At 33.4% G+C, this 17,500-nt stretch overlaps 1 protein-coding gene across 1 annotated transcript in view; it reads left to right on the forward strand.

The window, feature by feature from the left end:
• Positions 1 to 17,500, forward strand: part of LOC136831164 (nephrin-like) — a 337,951-nt gene that overhangs the window by 214,144 nt on the left and 106,307 nt on the right. Inside the window, exons 7-8 of the mRNA XM_067091120.1 lie at positions 3,650 to 3,794; positions 12,035 to 12,162. Of these exons, the coding sequence (XP_066947221.1) occupies positions 3,650 to 3,794; positions 12,035 to 12,162 (273 nt within the window). The remainder of the gene's footprint in view (positions 1 to 3,649; positions 3,795 to 12,034; positions 12,163 to 17,500) is intronic.

Here is a 17,500-nt window from a genome sequence, read left to right on the forward strand (position 1 = left end):
ATACGCCATGCGAGTTTAACCTCAGTGGTTCTGGAAATTAAAATGTAGAAGCGACTGAGTACCCGGTATCTCGAAGTATTAAAAAAGGGATCTCGATCGATTCTGAATTGTTGGGTTTGTGTGTCGACATTACCTTGGAAGAGATAGCAAATTAGTCTCTCTCTCTCTCTCTCTCTCTCTCTCTCTCTCTCTCTCTCTCTCTCTCTCATTTTACATCTGTAATGTTATCATATTTCTTTGCGCTCTCTCTCTCTCTCTCTCTCTCTCTCTCTCTCTCTCTCTCTCTCTCTCTTTCTCTTTCATGTAAATCTTTCTGATCATTTTTATCATATATTCTCTCTCTCTCTCTCTCTCTCTCTCTCTCTCTCTCTCTCTCTCTGTAGTGTAAGTTTTTCTTCAATATGAACCTGTCCTGTCATCACACTTCATCCACCTCTCTCTCTAAAATTATTATTATTATTATTATTATTATTATTATTATTATTATTATTATTATTATTATTATTATTAATGTTATTATTATTGTATATAGGTAGCAGATCCTCTTTTAAAATGCAGTATTTGAAGGTGATACCTGAGTCAGCTGCATTCAGTTTATATAAATTTTCTCTCTTTCTGATAAATGATTTTCCCGGGTTACTGATTCGAGTTACTCAGAATCAGGAATCCTGAAAAATCTGTTATCAGAATATTATTATTATTATTATTATTATTATTATTATTATTATTATTATTATTATTATTATTATTACCATTCAATGTCTATTGATCTGAGTTACCTGTCATTTAAATCTCAATTGTAAAACTAATCTTATTATTATTATTATTATTATTATTATTATTATTATTATTATTATTATTATTATTATTATTATTATTATTATTATTATTATTATTATTATTATTATTAAGACAGACAAAAGTATACAATTTGAATGCAGCAGACGCATCTATCATCTTCAAAATTATTATTATTATTATTATTATTATTATTATTATTATTATTATTATTTTTTATTATTATTATTATTATTATTATTATTATTATTATTACCACAAAATATTCTTTACTCCGAGAATACCACCGTCATTTTGAAATCTCTCAAAAATGAAAACGTGAAAACTAATTCCACACGGACCAAAGGCATTGAAAGCCTTTGTAAGAAGTGCTCTCCATTCATAAAACATAACAGCGAGAGCCCTTGAGCATTCGACCTCAATAAAACAGTAGGCAGCGCGAAGAAAGATCATCCCTCCTGTAAATCAAATTTAGCTGCGAATCAAATCAATCCTTTTTGGTATTTCGCCGTGACAGGGAAGAATCCCCCAATTGATTTTGCCTTGGAAGGTTAGTGTGTCGGCCATGTCCTTGAGATGGAAGGCAAGTCATTGTCTCTCTCTCTCTCTCTCTCTCTCTCTCTCTCTCTCTCTCTCTCTCTCTTGAGATGTATATGTGTATATATATATATAGATAGATAGATATAGATACGTTTATGTATATATATATTATATTATAAATTTCTGACTCACTTCAGGATCGAACCCAGGTCTTTCAGTTGAAAGACCAGGCCGCTGCCAACCAAGCGACGCAAGTCATAAAAGAGGTTGTGTGGTTTGGTTGGTAGCGGTCTGGTCTTTCAATCGAAAGACCTGGGTTCGATCCCGATGTGAGTCAGAAATTTATTCTATTCCACACGTGATTGTGTGTCGATTTATTTCTGATATATGTATATATATATATATATATATATATATATATATATATATATATATATATATATATATATATATATATATATAAGTTTCCCTCGTTCGGAATCTAATGTGCCAAATATGAGAGAGAGAGAGAGAGAGAGAGAGAGAGAGAGAGAGAGAGAGAGAATATTATCACTCAATATCTCACCTAATCTGAATCAAAATATTGCAGATCGGATGTCCTAAAGAGAGAAAGAGAGAGAATATTATCACTATATCCCTCTAAATCCGAATCAAAATAGGGCAGTTCGGATGTCCTTAAAAGAGAGAGAGAGAGAGAGCGTTAGCTTGTTCAGAGAGGGAGGATAATTTAATCTTGTTTAGCGACCCGCTCGGCGGGAAAGTTAGGCATAATAATTAGGCGTAATTAGGCCGAAAGTTTATTTAAATAACTTCCGCTCCACTGACTCTGGCTTAATATCAAGTGGGTTATATATTTATGCGTTCGGCGGTTGGTTAGGGGAGATCGAATCCCGCTCCTCTCTTGGGCCAGTGATTGTTGATTTTAGTGGCGATTGTGATGATGGTATTCCACTGTAGCTTACAGTAAGGCCTTGGATTGTTAATTACTTAAATCTTTTGTTGCCTAATTCTTCTTTACCTAAATTATTCCGTGCCTAAATTCTTCCTTGCTTGAATTCTTTTTTACCTAAATTCTTCCTTACATAAATACTTTCTTACCTGAATTCTTCCATACCTAAATTCTTTCCTTACCTAAATCTTTCCTTATCTAAAGTCTTCCTTTCCTGAATTCTTCCTTACCTAAATCTTTCCTTACCTAAATTCTTCTTTACCTAAATCCTTCCTTACCTAAATTCTTACTCAACTAAGTTCTTTCTTACCTAAATTATTCCTAACTTTAATTCTTCCTTACTTAAATGCTCCCTTACCTAAATCCTTCCTTGCCTAAATTCTTCCTTACCTAATTCTTCCTTTCCTGAATTCTTTCGTGCCTAAATTCTTCCTCACCTAAATTCCTCCTTGCCTAAGTTATTCTTTACTTAAATACTTCCATACCTAAATTCTTCCTTACCTAAATCCTTTCCGTACCTAAGCTCTTCGTTACCTAAATCCTTCCTTACCTAAATCTTTTCTTACCTAAGTCCTTTTTTACCTAAATTCTACTTTACCTAAATTCTTCCTCACCTAAATTCCTCCTTACTTAAATTATTCTTTACCTAAATACTTCATACCTAAATTCTTCCTTACCTAAATCCTTTCCTTACCTAAAACCGTTACCTAAATCCTTCCAACCTAAATCTTTTCAGAACATTAAGTCCTTTTTACCTAAATTCTACTTTACCTAAATTCTTCCTTACCTGAATCCTTCCTCACTTGAATTATTCCTTACTTCAGTTCGCCCTTACCTAAATCTTTCCTTACCTAAAACCTAAATTCAACCTAAATTCAGAACATTGGCGTATAGAGTAATAATAATAATAATAATAATAATAATAATAATAATAATAATAATAATAATTCCTTCTGTTACTTCTTTTTACTTAACACCAAAATATATGTGAATAGGGTTCATCTCTCTAATAATAATAATAATAATAATAATAATAATAATAATAATAATAATAATAATAATAATTTTGTTACTTCTTTCCATTGAACACCATAATATATATGAATAGGGTTCATCTGAATATAATAATAATAATAATAATAATAATAATAATAATAATAATAATAATAATAATATACGGTAATTCCTTCTGTTACGTCTTTCTACTGAGCACCAAAATTTGTTAATATGAATATGGTTCATCTTCTTCTTCTTCTTCTTCTTAATAATAATAATAATAATAATAATAATAATAATAATAATAATAATAATAATAATAACATAAATAAATTGTATTTATTTTTCTTTTCTTTCTCTCGCCAGACCGAACACGGAGTGAACAAAAGCACCTCCACTGTCCGGATAACAGCGGCCAGGAGACACCACGGCCAGAGGCTGACTTGCACCTCTCTGAACCCACTTTATCCGGCCTACCCGCTGAGCGATTCCGTTCTACTCAACGTCACTTGTAAGTTCTGTGGTCTTTTTTTTTTTTTTTTTTTTTTTTTTTTTTTTTGAAAGGAAACTGTTGTGCCGGGTTTGTCCGTCTCTCTGTCTGTCCGTGCGCGCTTTTTTGTGTTCGAGCAATTTTTCTGTCAGTAACTTTTCTTTCTGTAATTTTTCCTGTCTGCGGTTTTTTCCGTCCGCGCTATTTCTGTCCGCATTTTTTCTTCCGCGCGTTATTTTGACCGCACTTTTTCTGTCCGCACTTTTTCATGTGCGCGCTTTTTCTGTCCGCACCTTATTCTGTCCGTACTTTTTTATGTCTGCACTTATTCCGTCCGCACTTTTTCCTGTCTGCACTTTTTTCTGTCTGTACTTTATCCTGTCCGCACTTTTTTCTGTCCGCTCTATTTCTGTCTGCATTTTATGCTGTCCGCACTTTTTCCTGTCCGCACTTTTTTCTGTCTGCACTTTTTCTGTTTTCTTTATTTTGTCCGCTCGATTCTTTTCTGTCCGTCCACTTTTTCTGTCCACGACTTTTTCTGTCCGCACTTTTTCTGTCCGCGCATTTTTCCCTCCGCATTTTTCCTGTCCGCACTTCATTTTGTCCGCACCTTTTCAGTCCGCACTTATTCTGTCCGCCCTCAGATCTTAAAAACCACTGAGGCTACAGGGCTTCAAATTGGTATGCTAATCATCCACCCTCCAACCATCAAACATACCAAATTGCAACTCTCTAGCCTCAGTAGTTTTTATTTTATTTAAGGTTAAAGTTAGCCATGATCGTGCTTCTGGCAACGATATAGGCCAGGCCACCAACGGGCCTTGGTTAAAGTTTCATGGGTCGCTGCTCATACAGCATTATACCAAGACCACCGAGAGGTAGATCTATTTTCGGTGGCATTGATTATACGGTGTAGCGTCTGTACAGAAAACTCGATTGCGCCGAATTTTTACTTGTTTCTCATTCATTCTGATATTCACTAAATATTGGTGTCTAGCGGACCATTGTTCTTTTTCTTTCTTTTTCTAAATCCTCATCTGAAAACCCTTGCATTTTAATACATTTTTATCTGGTTATTAATATAATAATTTATTTTTTATCTTTTTTAATTAGTGGAATCTCTTTTCTTTTCTTTATTTTCCTTTACCTCCTCTTACTTCTTCCTAATGAGCACCTTAATATTCTTTGCAAGCTTGAATTTCACGTCAGTGGCCCCTATGGTGGGTGGGCTTGTTCCATATGAATAGGGTTCATCTTCTGAATAATAATAATAATAATAATAATAATAATAATAATAATAATAATAATAATAATAATAATAATAATAATAATATGGACAGAGTAACCTAGACTATAAACCCAAGGGGTCTGCAAAGGAAAATCATCCTGCAAAAGAGAGAGAGAGAGAGAGAGAGAGAGAGAGAGAGAGAGAGAGAGAGAGAGAGAGAGAGAGAGAGAAGGAAAAGGTGATCAATAAATGAATTTGAGGGAACAGAAAATAAGACTCATGCTCCTGAAATTCAGGGGAATTCAGAAGCTTAGAACAGGAATGACTTTCCCCCTACCTTAAATATTTGGATGTCTTGTACATTGTAGTATGCATGTTGATACAAAGGGCACATTTTTGAAACATATTTAAACATTTTGGGTAGAATATGGGGAGAAAGTTTGAATTGCTTGTATGATTCTTCATGTAAAGGGTCCGCATGGTAGCATGTTTGGAGGGGAAATTATAAACTGTTATGTTTTCAGAAATTGTTATTAATGGTAGAAGAGCAGAGTTGACTGGTGAGAGAGTCGATGGAATATACGTCAATGAATTTTTCTAGTGTTCAGTCATAATGGCATAGAGTTTAGGTACTTATTACCAATATTGCTTTGTTGCAGTGCATTAATTTTAACTGGTCAGTCGATAAAGGCTAGAAATTATCTTCTCAATAAAAAAAAGGGGGGTTTTATTCACGTGATGAAGATAATAATAGTCCAATCTTGTAGCAGTGAAGGTGACGAGATAGAAAAATAATCGAGGCATCCTTGCTACCAAAAAAGAGGTTAATACTGTTTTTAAAGCCAAGAGGAGATATATATATATATATATATATATATATATATATATATATATATATATATATATATATATATATATGGTACAAAAATTCATTATATTATAAACCACGTGAATGAAATGAGTCTGAAATATGTCTATATTACATAAATGGCCACCGAGGAAGGATATATATTATTATTATTATTATTATTATTATTATTATTATTATTATTATTATTATTATTATTATTATTATTATTATTATTATTATTATTATTATTATTATTATTATTATTATTATTACTACTCAGAAGACGAACCCTATTCATATGGAACAAGCTCACCACAGGGACCCCAGACTCGAAATTCCAGAATCTTCCAAAGACTATGATGGTGTTCATGGGAAATACAGAAAAAGATCAAATATTAGAAAAACCAGATAAATTAACCCTGGGACCTGAGACGACAGAAAGGTGCCCAATCTTGCAGACTTAGAGAAGACACTTGCGTCCTATGGTAAATGTCAGCGTTGCATGACACACACGTTTTAAACCTGACGGAAAAGAATAAAGAACTTTGCAAGTGTGACTAATGGACCGCAAGTATAAATGGAACGGAGACATCGATCTCGAGAAGTTATATCTTTGGATTTATGACTTTGCTGAAGTGAAGTGCTTCTCTGTAACTGTATGAGAAATGGTATGAGTTATTGAAATGGTGAAAGTATATAGAATTAGGAATGTTGGAGAGATCATGGTTGTAAATTTTAAAATGTTGTTAAGGGAGTGAGAGATGGGGAGATTTGGATAAACTATAAAAGATCGTAGCATGCACAAACAGTATGTATATATAAGTATATATATATATGTATATATATGAATATGCATATAATAAGTATATCTATATATGTGTATGTATATATATATATATATATATTATATAAATTTATAATATATATATATATATATATATATATATATATATATATATAGAGTTATACATACATACATATATGTGTGTATGTATGTATGTATATTCTGTTAGTCAATATTATATAAACTCTATATATTAATATATACAAAAAAAAAAACAGGAACATTGCACAAAACATCTGTCCAATCACAGAACAAAATAATATAGAAAAGATTAGAATGAATTATACAGTACATACATTAAGAAATAAGCATTTATACATACATGTGTTATGTACTTATACAGTGAAGAAAAGACTTCTTTTAATGGGTTTCATCCTTTATTCATTAAGTAGTGAACTGATAAGGTAATGAATTCTGTATTAACAAACCCCCCAAAAAAACGGTTGAACATTGCATAAAACAATCTGTCCAATCACAGAACAAAATGTTAGAAAAGATTAGAATGAATTATACAGTACATACATTAAGAAATAAGCATTTATGTCGAATGTGGTCCTTGGTACTTATACAGTGAAGAAAAAGACTTCTTTTTTAATGGGTTTCATCCTTTATTCATTAGGCAGTGAGTGAACTGATAAGGTAATGAATTCTGTATTGCTCCTATAAGGTTGAGCTTGCATAAAACAATCTGCTGGGGAATGTTAGACATTCCATTTAACAAACACGCTGACACGTGATACATAATTTTACACTATATATATATATATAACAATATATATATACATATATATATATATATATATATATATATATATATATATATATATATATATAGAGAGAGAGAGAGAGAGAGAGAGAGAGAGAGAGAGAGAGAGAGAGAGAGAGAGAGAGAGAGAGTTAAAGAATGTGTTGTTAAGTGAATGCTTTTTCTCTCTCTCTCTCTCTCTCTCTCTCTCTCTCTCTCTCTATAAATATATTCACTTAACAACACATATATATATTTTGATTAGAGAGAGAGAGAGAGAGAGAGAGAGAGAGAGAGAGAACAAAAGCATCCACGTAATAAAACACATTCTCTCTCTCTCTCTCTCTCTCTCTCTCTCTCTCTCTCTATATATATATATATATATATATATATATATATATATATATATATATATATATATATCTATATTATACACACACATACACACATACATACATAGAGCTCTCTCTCTCTCTCTCTCTCTCTCTCTCTCTCTCTCTCTCTCTCTCTCTCTCTCTCTCTCTCTCTCTCTCCCCTTGTCCATCCTCCATAACGATATTTGACCTGTTTGCAAAAGGGATGAGGAAAAACAAGATCAACAGAAAATTAGAGTTGTCTTAGTTATAATTACCAATTACAGAGCGTATCCATTAAAGTAATTACGTAATACACTTGGCCATTACAGCGCAGTTGTTCAGAGAGGCTATTTCTCTCTCTCTCTCTCTCTCTCTCTCTCTCTCTCTCTCTCTCTCTCTCTCTCTCTCTTTGCCAGTATTTTTCTCCGGAAATTTACATAGAGTTTCTTAATTAATTAGACAGACGCTTCCTTAATGCCCCTTTTTATCATAGGATGTTTTTGTCCTAAGGAATAATGGTCTGGTATATATATATTTATATAAATATATATATATATATACTTATATATACAGTATATATAGATATATATAGATATATATTTATATATATATATATATATATATATATATATATATATATATATATATTTTATATTATATTTTATATTTCTGTAAAAGAAAACTTGCATTTTTGTGCCGGCTTTCTCTGTCCGTCGCACACTTTATTCTGTCCGCACTTTTTTCTCTCCGCCCTCAGATCTCAAAAACTACCGAGGCTAGAGGGCTGCAAATTGGTATGATGATCATCCACCCTCCAATCTTCAAGCATACCAAATTGCAGCCCTCTATCCTCGGTAGTTTTTATTTTATTTAAGGTTAAAGTTAGTCATAATCGTGCGTCTGGCAACGATATAGGCGAGGCCACCACCGGGCATTGGTTAAAGTTTCATGGGCCACGGCTCATACAACATTACACCGAGACCACCGAAAGATAGATCTATTTTCGGTGGCCTTGATTATACGCTGTAGCGGCTGTACCGAAAACTCGATTGCGCCGAAGAAACTTCGTCGCATTTTTTTACATGTGTTTTCTAATTCTCCCTTCTGTGTTATATATCGCCATCATTTCTTTAAAACTAACCACATATTTTAGCATATAACCAGAAAAGCACGAGTAAAAATGAAACGGAAAACACCAGAAGATAATCCTCAATGGGAAAGTTTAAATTTTATTCATTTCCGAGAACTTTCGACGTATTTTTCATATCTTTTCCATGAGAGAAAAACTACGTTTGTAAATAACTTGAAAAAGAGAAAGTATTCTCTAGAGCTGTGTGTCAGAAGAATGTCGAATTAAGACGTATACATAAAAGAAGGAAATTATTCAGAGAGAAAAAGAATTTGTTGAATATTTTCCCCCCAGAAAAGACACAGAAAATAAAATTGTTTCCCAGAGAGACAAGCCACGTTTACACAAACTTACCCAAACGCTTACACACACACAGTTACACCTATACACACACACACACACACACAGAACCAACCCTGGACATTATTAGCTGAAGAACTCAGACAGTTTCGTTTTCTTCCAAGAAGAAGAAGAAGAAGAAGAAGAAGAAGAAGAAGAGAAGAAGAGGAGGAGGAGGAGGAGGAGGAGGAGGAGGAGGAGGAGGAAGAGGAGGAGGAGGAGGAGGAGGAGGAGGAGGAGGAAGAGAAGAAGAAGAAGAAGGAGGGGAACAAGAGAGAAAGACAAACATATTTTGTCTCCATTAGTGAAACTTTTAATTAAGGAAATGTGGATTTAGTTCCGCCGTGAGGCGTCGTAAAGCTATTTCATCCCGGCACCCCCTCACCCCGCCCCCTCACGCCCCAAGAAAGGAAATGAAGAAGACTTCTTCGGGTTATCTCATACGATGCTATGGGCCGAGAATTTTAACCTGTTTTGGGTGAAACATTTTTTTAGTTCTCTGTAAAACAAAACTATTGCGCCGGCTTTGTCTGTCCGCCCTCAAATCTTAAAAACTAATGAGGCTAGAGGGCTGCAAATTGGTATGTTGATCATCCACCCGCCAGTCATTAAACATACCAAATTGCAGACCTCTAGCCTCAGTAGTTTTCATTTTATTTAAGGTTAAAATTAGCATAATTGTGCTTCTGGCAACGATATATGATAAACCACCTATATCGTTGCCAGAAGCACGATTATGGCTAACTGTAAATTAAAATAAAATAAAAACTACTAAGGAGGCTAGAGGGCTGCAATTCGATACGTTTGATGATTGGAGAGTGGATGATCAACTTACCAGTTTGCAGCCCTCTAGCCTCAGTAGTTCTTACGATCTGAGGGCGGACAGAAAGAAGTACGTACGGACAGTCAAAACCGCCACAATAGTTTTCTTTTACAAATACAGATTATTTCCATTTGAAAAGAAACGATAATATACAATCGAAATAGATTTTTTATTTTTTTGCAGACAGGAGTTTCGATACTTAGGACATCAGAGACTATAGGACGTTAGGACATTAAACAGAGAATATAATACGTTAGGTCATCAAACAGAATAAAGAACGTTAAGGCATCTGAGAATATACGACATTAGAACGTCAGACAGAGGATGTAGGGCGTTAGGACATCAGATAGAGAATATAGGACGTTAGGACACCAAACAGAGAATATAGGACATCAAACAGAGAACATAGGACGTTAGGACATCAAAAAGAATAGGATAGGACGTTAGGACATTAAACAGAGATTATAGGACGTTAGGACATTAAACAGAGAATATAGGAAGTTAGGACATTAAACAAAGAATATAGGACTTTAGGACATCAAAGAGAACATAGGACGTTAGGACATCAAACAGAGCATATAAGACGTTAGGACATCAAACAGAGAGTATTGGACGTTATGACACCAGATAGAGAATATAGGACGATAGGACATCAAGCAGAATATAGGACGTTAGGACATCAAACAGAGAATATAGGACTTTAGGACATCAAACAGAGAATATAGGACGTTAGGACACCAAACAGAGAATTTAGGACGTTAGAACATCAGGGAATAAAGGACGTTAGGACATCAAACAGAATATAGGACGTTAGGACACCAAACAGAATATAGGACGTGAGGGCATCAAACAGAGAATATAGGACTTTAGGACACCAAACAGAGAATATAGGACATTAGGACATCAGACAGAGAATATAGGACGTTAGGACATCAGACAGAGAATATAGGACGTTAGGACATCAAACAGAAAATACAGGACGTTAGGAAATTAAACAGAGAATATAGAACGTTAGGACATCAAACAGCAAATATAGGACTTTAGGGCATCAAACAGAAAATATAGGACGTTAGGATATTGAACAGAAAATATAGGACGTTAAGACATCAGACAGAGAATATAGGACGTTAGGACATTAGACAGCAAATATAGGACTTTAGGACAACAAACATAGAATATAAGACGTTAGGACATCAGACAGCAAATGTAGGACTTTAGGACATCAGACAGCAAATATAGGACTTTAGGACATCAGACAGCAAATATAGGACTTTAGGACATCAAATAGCGTATACAGGACGTTAGGACATCAAACAGAGAATATAGGACATTAGGGCATCAAACAAAGAAACAGGACATTAACATCAACACAAAAAGGAGCCTTTGTTATGAACAGGAAATTGAGTTAACAGCCAGAAAGAAAAATATTGGACATCATAATAATAATAAAAAAGGATTTATGAGAATTTTAATAGGTTACGTAAAGACGAGATTCGAGGAAAGGGAGAATAATGACAATAAAAGAATAAAGAATATAGAATGAAATGAATGAGAATTCGATGATAAATGACATTTGTAGTTTAAAAAAAAAAGATAAATCAACTTAAAACTTTCATTTGATCCTGTGACAGAAGCCATTTTTAAATGATAATTTTTCTTTCAGTATAGAGTATAAGATATATATATATATATATATATATATATATATATATATATATATATATATATATATATATATATATATATATATATATATATATATATATATATATATATATATATATATATATATATATAAATAATCAACACACAATCACGTGTGGAACAGAAATAAATTTCTGACTCGCGTGGCTTGGTTGGCAGCTGTCTTGTCCTTCAATTGAAAGACCGGGGTTCGATCCCGATGTTGAGTCAGAAATATACATATATAATTTCTCTCTTCCTCAGATCCCCCCGTAGCAACGATAGAGTTGGGAAGAGGCGTCTCCTCAGTAGTTAAGGAAGGCGAAGATATCTACTTCAATTGCAATGTGGATTCAAATCCTCCTACCTACAAGATCTCCTGGTATCACAGGGTGAGTGTTATTATTATTATTATTATTATTATTATTATTATTATTATTATTATTATTATTATTATTATTATTATTATTATAAGGTGTTATTTTCTTTTTATAAGATTATTAAGGTTTTTTTATTATTATTATTATTATTATTAGGAAAGGTGTTTTTTTTGGTAAGGGTATTATTATTATTATTATTATTATTATTATTATTATTATTATTATTATTATTATAAGTAGCAAAAAGTGTTCTGTTTTTTGTTATGATTATTATTATTATTATTATTATTAGCAAAGGGTTTTTTTTATTATTATTATTATTATTATTATTATTATTATTATTATTATTATTATTATTATTATGACTTGAAATTGTGCATATGTAAAGGACAAACAGTCTTATGACACTTGATACCATTCCACACAGTAATTTATTATTATTATTATTATTATTATTATTATTATTATTATTATTATTATTATTATTATTATTATTATTATTATTAATGTTTTTCTCAGTTTTATCTAAAGACCACAGTGAATGCTTCTAAAGATTTTATAATGGCAGTCATGGAATAATATGTGGTTCAAATTGGAATTTTTCCGGCAATTAAACGATTATAAGAAAAGGTACCATAGAAAGAAAATTGTCGAATTAAAGTTAGTTCATATGCAAATTGGGCTTTGGCCACGTTCTAATTTGGTCCAGACTTGGTATTTTAAACTAAAAAGAGTTTGTGGAACTTTGAGGCTGTTTGTACTGTTTCATTCAAATTTTATTAGTAGGGGAGTTTAGGTAAATAAATGAATATGTATATATGTGTATATGTATGTATGTTTGTATATAGAGTCATGTAAATAAGAATCACGAAAAGCTAAGAATCCTTCGTGTTTATTGAAGAATCAGAGGACAGTTATAGAAAAGAGTAACTATATGGAAATAATGGTAAATAATTAAACCTTTGAATGAATGAAATCTCTTTAAGACTCAGTGAGATAATATATATATTTTAAACTATTTAAACTTACGAGCGATTATACCCGTAGGGGGTTAGTGCCGTCTTTGCACCTCACGCGGTACACTGTAGGCATTACTTAAGATTCATAGCAGCGTCCCTTCTTTAGGCCCGTAACTGCAACCCCTTTCATTCCTTTTACTGTACCTCTGTTCATATTCTCTTTCTTTGGTCTAAATTTCATATTCCATTCCGTTCCATTTCACGGCATTCAGATAATGAATTAGAAATGATGATGCATTATATAGAGTAAGATGAATCTGTGGCAACTGATATTAAAAGTGATGAATATAGAAAAATGAGTATCTTTATTTGAGTCGGAAAACGATCTTTAATATTAAAAAAAAATTAATATTTCCTATTTCCTCCGTGTTCCCCTTGGGGGGTGAAAAAAAATATTCCTTCATATGTCGACGGGATCACTCGCATCGTAATAAAAAAGAATATTCCCAGGACGCTTAACAAATGCAGGATTTTTAGATTTCTGTAAAAGAAAACTATTATCGTGCCGGCTTTGTCTGTCCGTCCGCACTTTATTCTGTCCGCCCTCAGATCTTGGAAATTACTGAGGCTAGAGGGCTGCAAATTGGTGTCAGTAGTCATACAGACACACACAGACTGAAGGCCATCGTGCCATTTCAACAGACTGACTCACAGCTCTGCAGACTGATAACTACAGCCATACAGACATAGATTGAGAGGACTGACTCACATTCAGTTCTGTTTTCAACAGACAGAGAACTATAGCCACACAGACACACACAGATTTCAACAGACTGACTCACAGCTTTGCAGACTGATAACTACAGCCATACAGACTCACAGATTGAATGCCATCACACCATTTCAACAGACTGACTCACAGCTCTGCAGACTGATAACTACAGCCATACAGACTCACAGATTGAATGCCACACACCATTTCAACAGACTGACTCACAGCTTTGCAGACTGATAACTACAGCCATACAGACTCACAGATTGAATGCCACCGCACCATTTCAACAGACTGACCCACAGCTCTGCAGACTGATAACTACAGCCATACAGACTCACAGATTGAATGCCATCACACCATTTCAACAGACTGACTCACAGCTCTGCAGACTGATAACTACAGCCATACAGACACAGACTGAATGCCACCGCACCATTTCAACAGACTGACTCACAGCTTTGCAGACTGATAACTACAGCCATACAGAATCACAGATTGAATGCCACACACCATTTCAACAGACTGACTCACAGCTTTGCAGACTGATAACTATAGCCATACAGACTCACAGATTGAATGCCGTCACACCATTTCAACAGACTGACTCACGGCTTTGCAGACTGATAACTACAGACTGAAGACCATCGTGCCATCTCAACACAAACTCGCCACAGGCCAGTCTTTGCAGACTGATAACTACAGGGGAAATCTCAACACAAACTCGCCACAGGCCAGTCGGGGCTACTTCTACCCTATCGGAATGCCTCTCTCTCTCTCTCTCTCTCTCTCTCTCTCTCTCTCTCTCTCATGGACGGTAGATATTCCGTTCCCCCTCTCGAGATCCTTCCCCCTTATCTTCGTCGTAATGGCCACTAACCGTAAAGTTTGGCTGTAATTGTTCCTGCTTTATATCTTCGACGCCAAAAGGGTTTCGTCCGTCCGCTGTTTTGCGCCCCCGTTTTCAGCTGACGCTGCATTTTATGGCTTATGTTTTTGTGAGGGGGGCCACGGGAAATCCTGTTTATTCCTTTATTTCTCTTTGTTTATTATTGTTTTTATTTCTGGGATGATGGCTTCTGAAGCGTCATTTGCTTGTAGTTGTGAAGTTATATGCATGAAATATTTATTGTGCATACTTATGAACTTGATGCATACATCTGTGCGTACACGCAGACTTAGCATAATTATTGCATTTATTTTAACGTATTTGTTTTATATCTTTGCATGTACTTATTGCATAATTGCATATTATTTTTGCATATATCTTTGCACGCACAGAATTAGCATAATTGCATATAGGCATTTATTGTGTATGCGTATGAACGTCATGCATATATCTGTGCATACACACAGACTTGGCATATTTTCGAATAGCGCATTTATTGTTCATACGTATGAACTTACATGCATACATCTGTGCATACACACAGACTTAGCATAATTGAATATAACACATTTATTGTGCATACGTATGGACTTCGTGCATACATCTGTGCATACACACAGACTGAGCATATTTGCATATAATGCATTTATTCACACGAGCACAACACATGAATGCATACGGATGTATTCATACTCTGACACAAGGACATGTTCATACATACATATTAATACGTACGTACTAACATACATACATACATACATGCATAGTATATTTACATCCACCCACACACACAGACATATATATACATATATACATACAAATATAGATATATATAGATACAATAAAATATTCTATATATATATACAATATATATATATATATATATATATAGCAAAATCGGATAAATATATATTATATATATATATATATATATATATATATATATATATATATATATATATATAAAATATATATATATATATATATATATATATATATATATATATATATATATATATATATATATATATATATATATATATATATATATATATATCGGATAAAAGCACTTCCCAAAAAGGAGATTTACCGAATATAAAGACGTTAATAGAGAAATTATTCAGGCCAGAATAACAAATAGCCGCACATTTGCATAAAAGCAGCGCAGGATACATTAGCATTATCGCCAAGGATCTTCTGCCGCTGCCCAGGACGCGCTCTAATATATATAATATAATATATAATTATCCTGGTAATATATAATTATATGTCCTGGACGTCCGCCAGAGGCGCCCTTAGGAGGAGATGATTGCTGTTGGTCTTTGATGTTATTCCTGTTGCTTGATGTTATTCTGTTATTTCTGTGGTCTGTGATTCTCCGATGAGGCTCTGTCGTCTGTGTGGTGTTTTGCAGGTTAGGATGGATAGATCTTTTATGTTTTTAGTTTTCTGTAGAAGAAAACTATCGTGCCGGCTTTGTCTGTCCGTCCGCACTTTATTTTGTCCGCACTTTTTCTGTCCGCCCTCAGATCTTGAAAACTACCGAGGCTAGAGGGCTGCAAATTGGTATGTTGACCATCCACCCTCCACTCATCAAACGTACCAAATTGCAGCCCTCTAGCCTCAGTAGTTTTTATTTTATTTAAGGTTAAAGTTAGCCATAATCGTGCTTCTGGCAACGCAACAACACAGGCCACCACGACCGGCTGAGGGGTTTCATGGGCCGCGGCTCATACAGCATTATACCGAGACCACCGAAGGATAGATCTGTTTTCGGTGGCATTGATTATACGCTGTACGGAAAACTCGATTGCGCCGAAGAAACCTCGGCGCATTTTTTACTTGTTTAATGTTATTTCTGCCTAAAAATGCTGATGATATTCTTTTGGAAGAATAATCTGGTATTAAATAAATCCAAAAGAATGTATGGATTTATTTATGGGAATAAATGAGATATATTTTTTTTATTTTTAAAATACATAAACCTCCTGAAAATGCTGATGACACTCATTTATTAAAATAATCCTCTATAAGATAAATCCAAAAAGAATGCATAGATTTATCTAATATAAGTCCATACATTCTGTTGTGTGATTCAAGAACCCCCCAAAAAGATATCAAAATAATGTATCTTCTGTAGCACTATTAAGGATAATGTGAGCATAATTATTATTATTATTATTATTATTATTATTATTATTATTATTATTATTATTATTATTATTATTCAGAAGATGAACCCTAATCATATGGAACAAGCCCACCAAAGTGGCCACTGACTTTAAATTCAAGCTTTCAAAGAATGTGATGTTCATTAGAAAGAAATAACAGAAGTTATTATTATTATTATTATTATTATTATTATTATTATTATTATTATTATTATTATTATTATTATTATTATTATTATTCAGAAGATGAACCCTATTCATATGGAACAATCCCACCACAGGGCCACTGACTTATAATTCAAAACCTCCCAAGAAATATTATGGTGTTCATTCGAAAAAGTAACGAAAGGTAATGGGAAATTCAGAAAGAGATCAATTATTATAAAAACAGATAAATAATAAAATTAATGAATAAATAGATAAAAATGTGAGTAAATTATTAAAATACAATTTAGCAATTAAGTAAAAAAAAAAATTACGGAAAGTAACCATATTGAAACAGCCCTTGGGTACAAATGAGACTCATAGTTGATAATCCTTATCAAATCTGATGTTCGGA

Source organism: Macrobrachium rosenbergii, chromosome 48 (assembly GCF_040412425.1).
Source record: "Macrobrachium rosenbergii isolate ZJJX-2024 chromosome 48, ASM4041242v1, whole genome shotgun sequence".
In the NCBI taxonomy this organism is placed as follows: Eukaryota; Metazoa; Arthropoda; class Malacostraca; order Decapoda; family Palaemonidae; genus Macrobrachium; species Macrobrachium rosenbergii.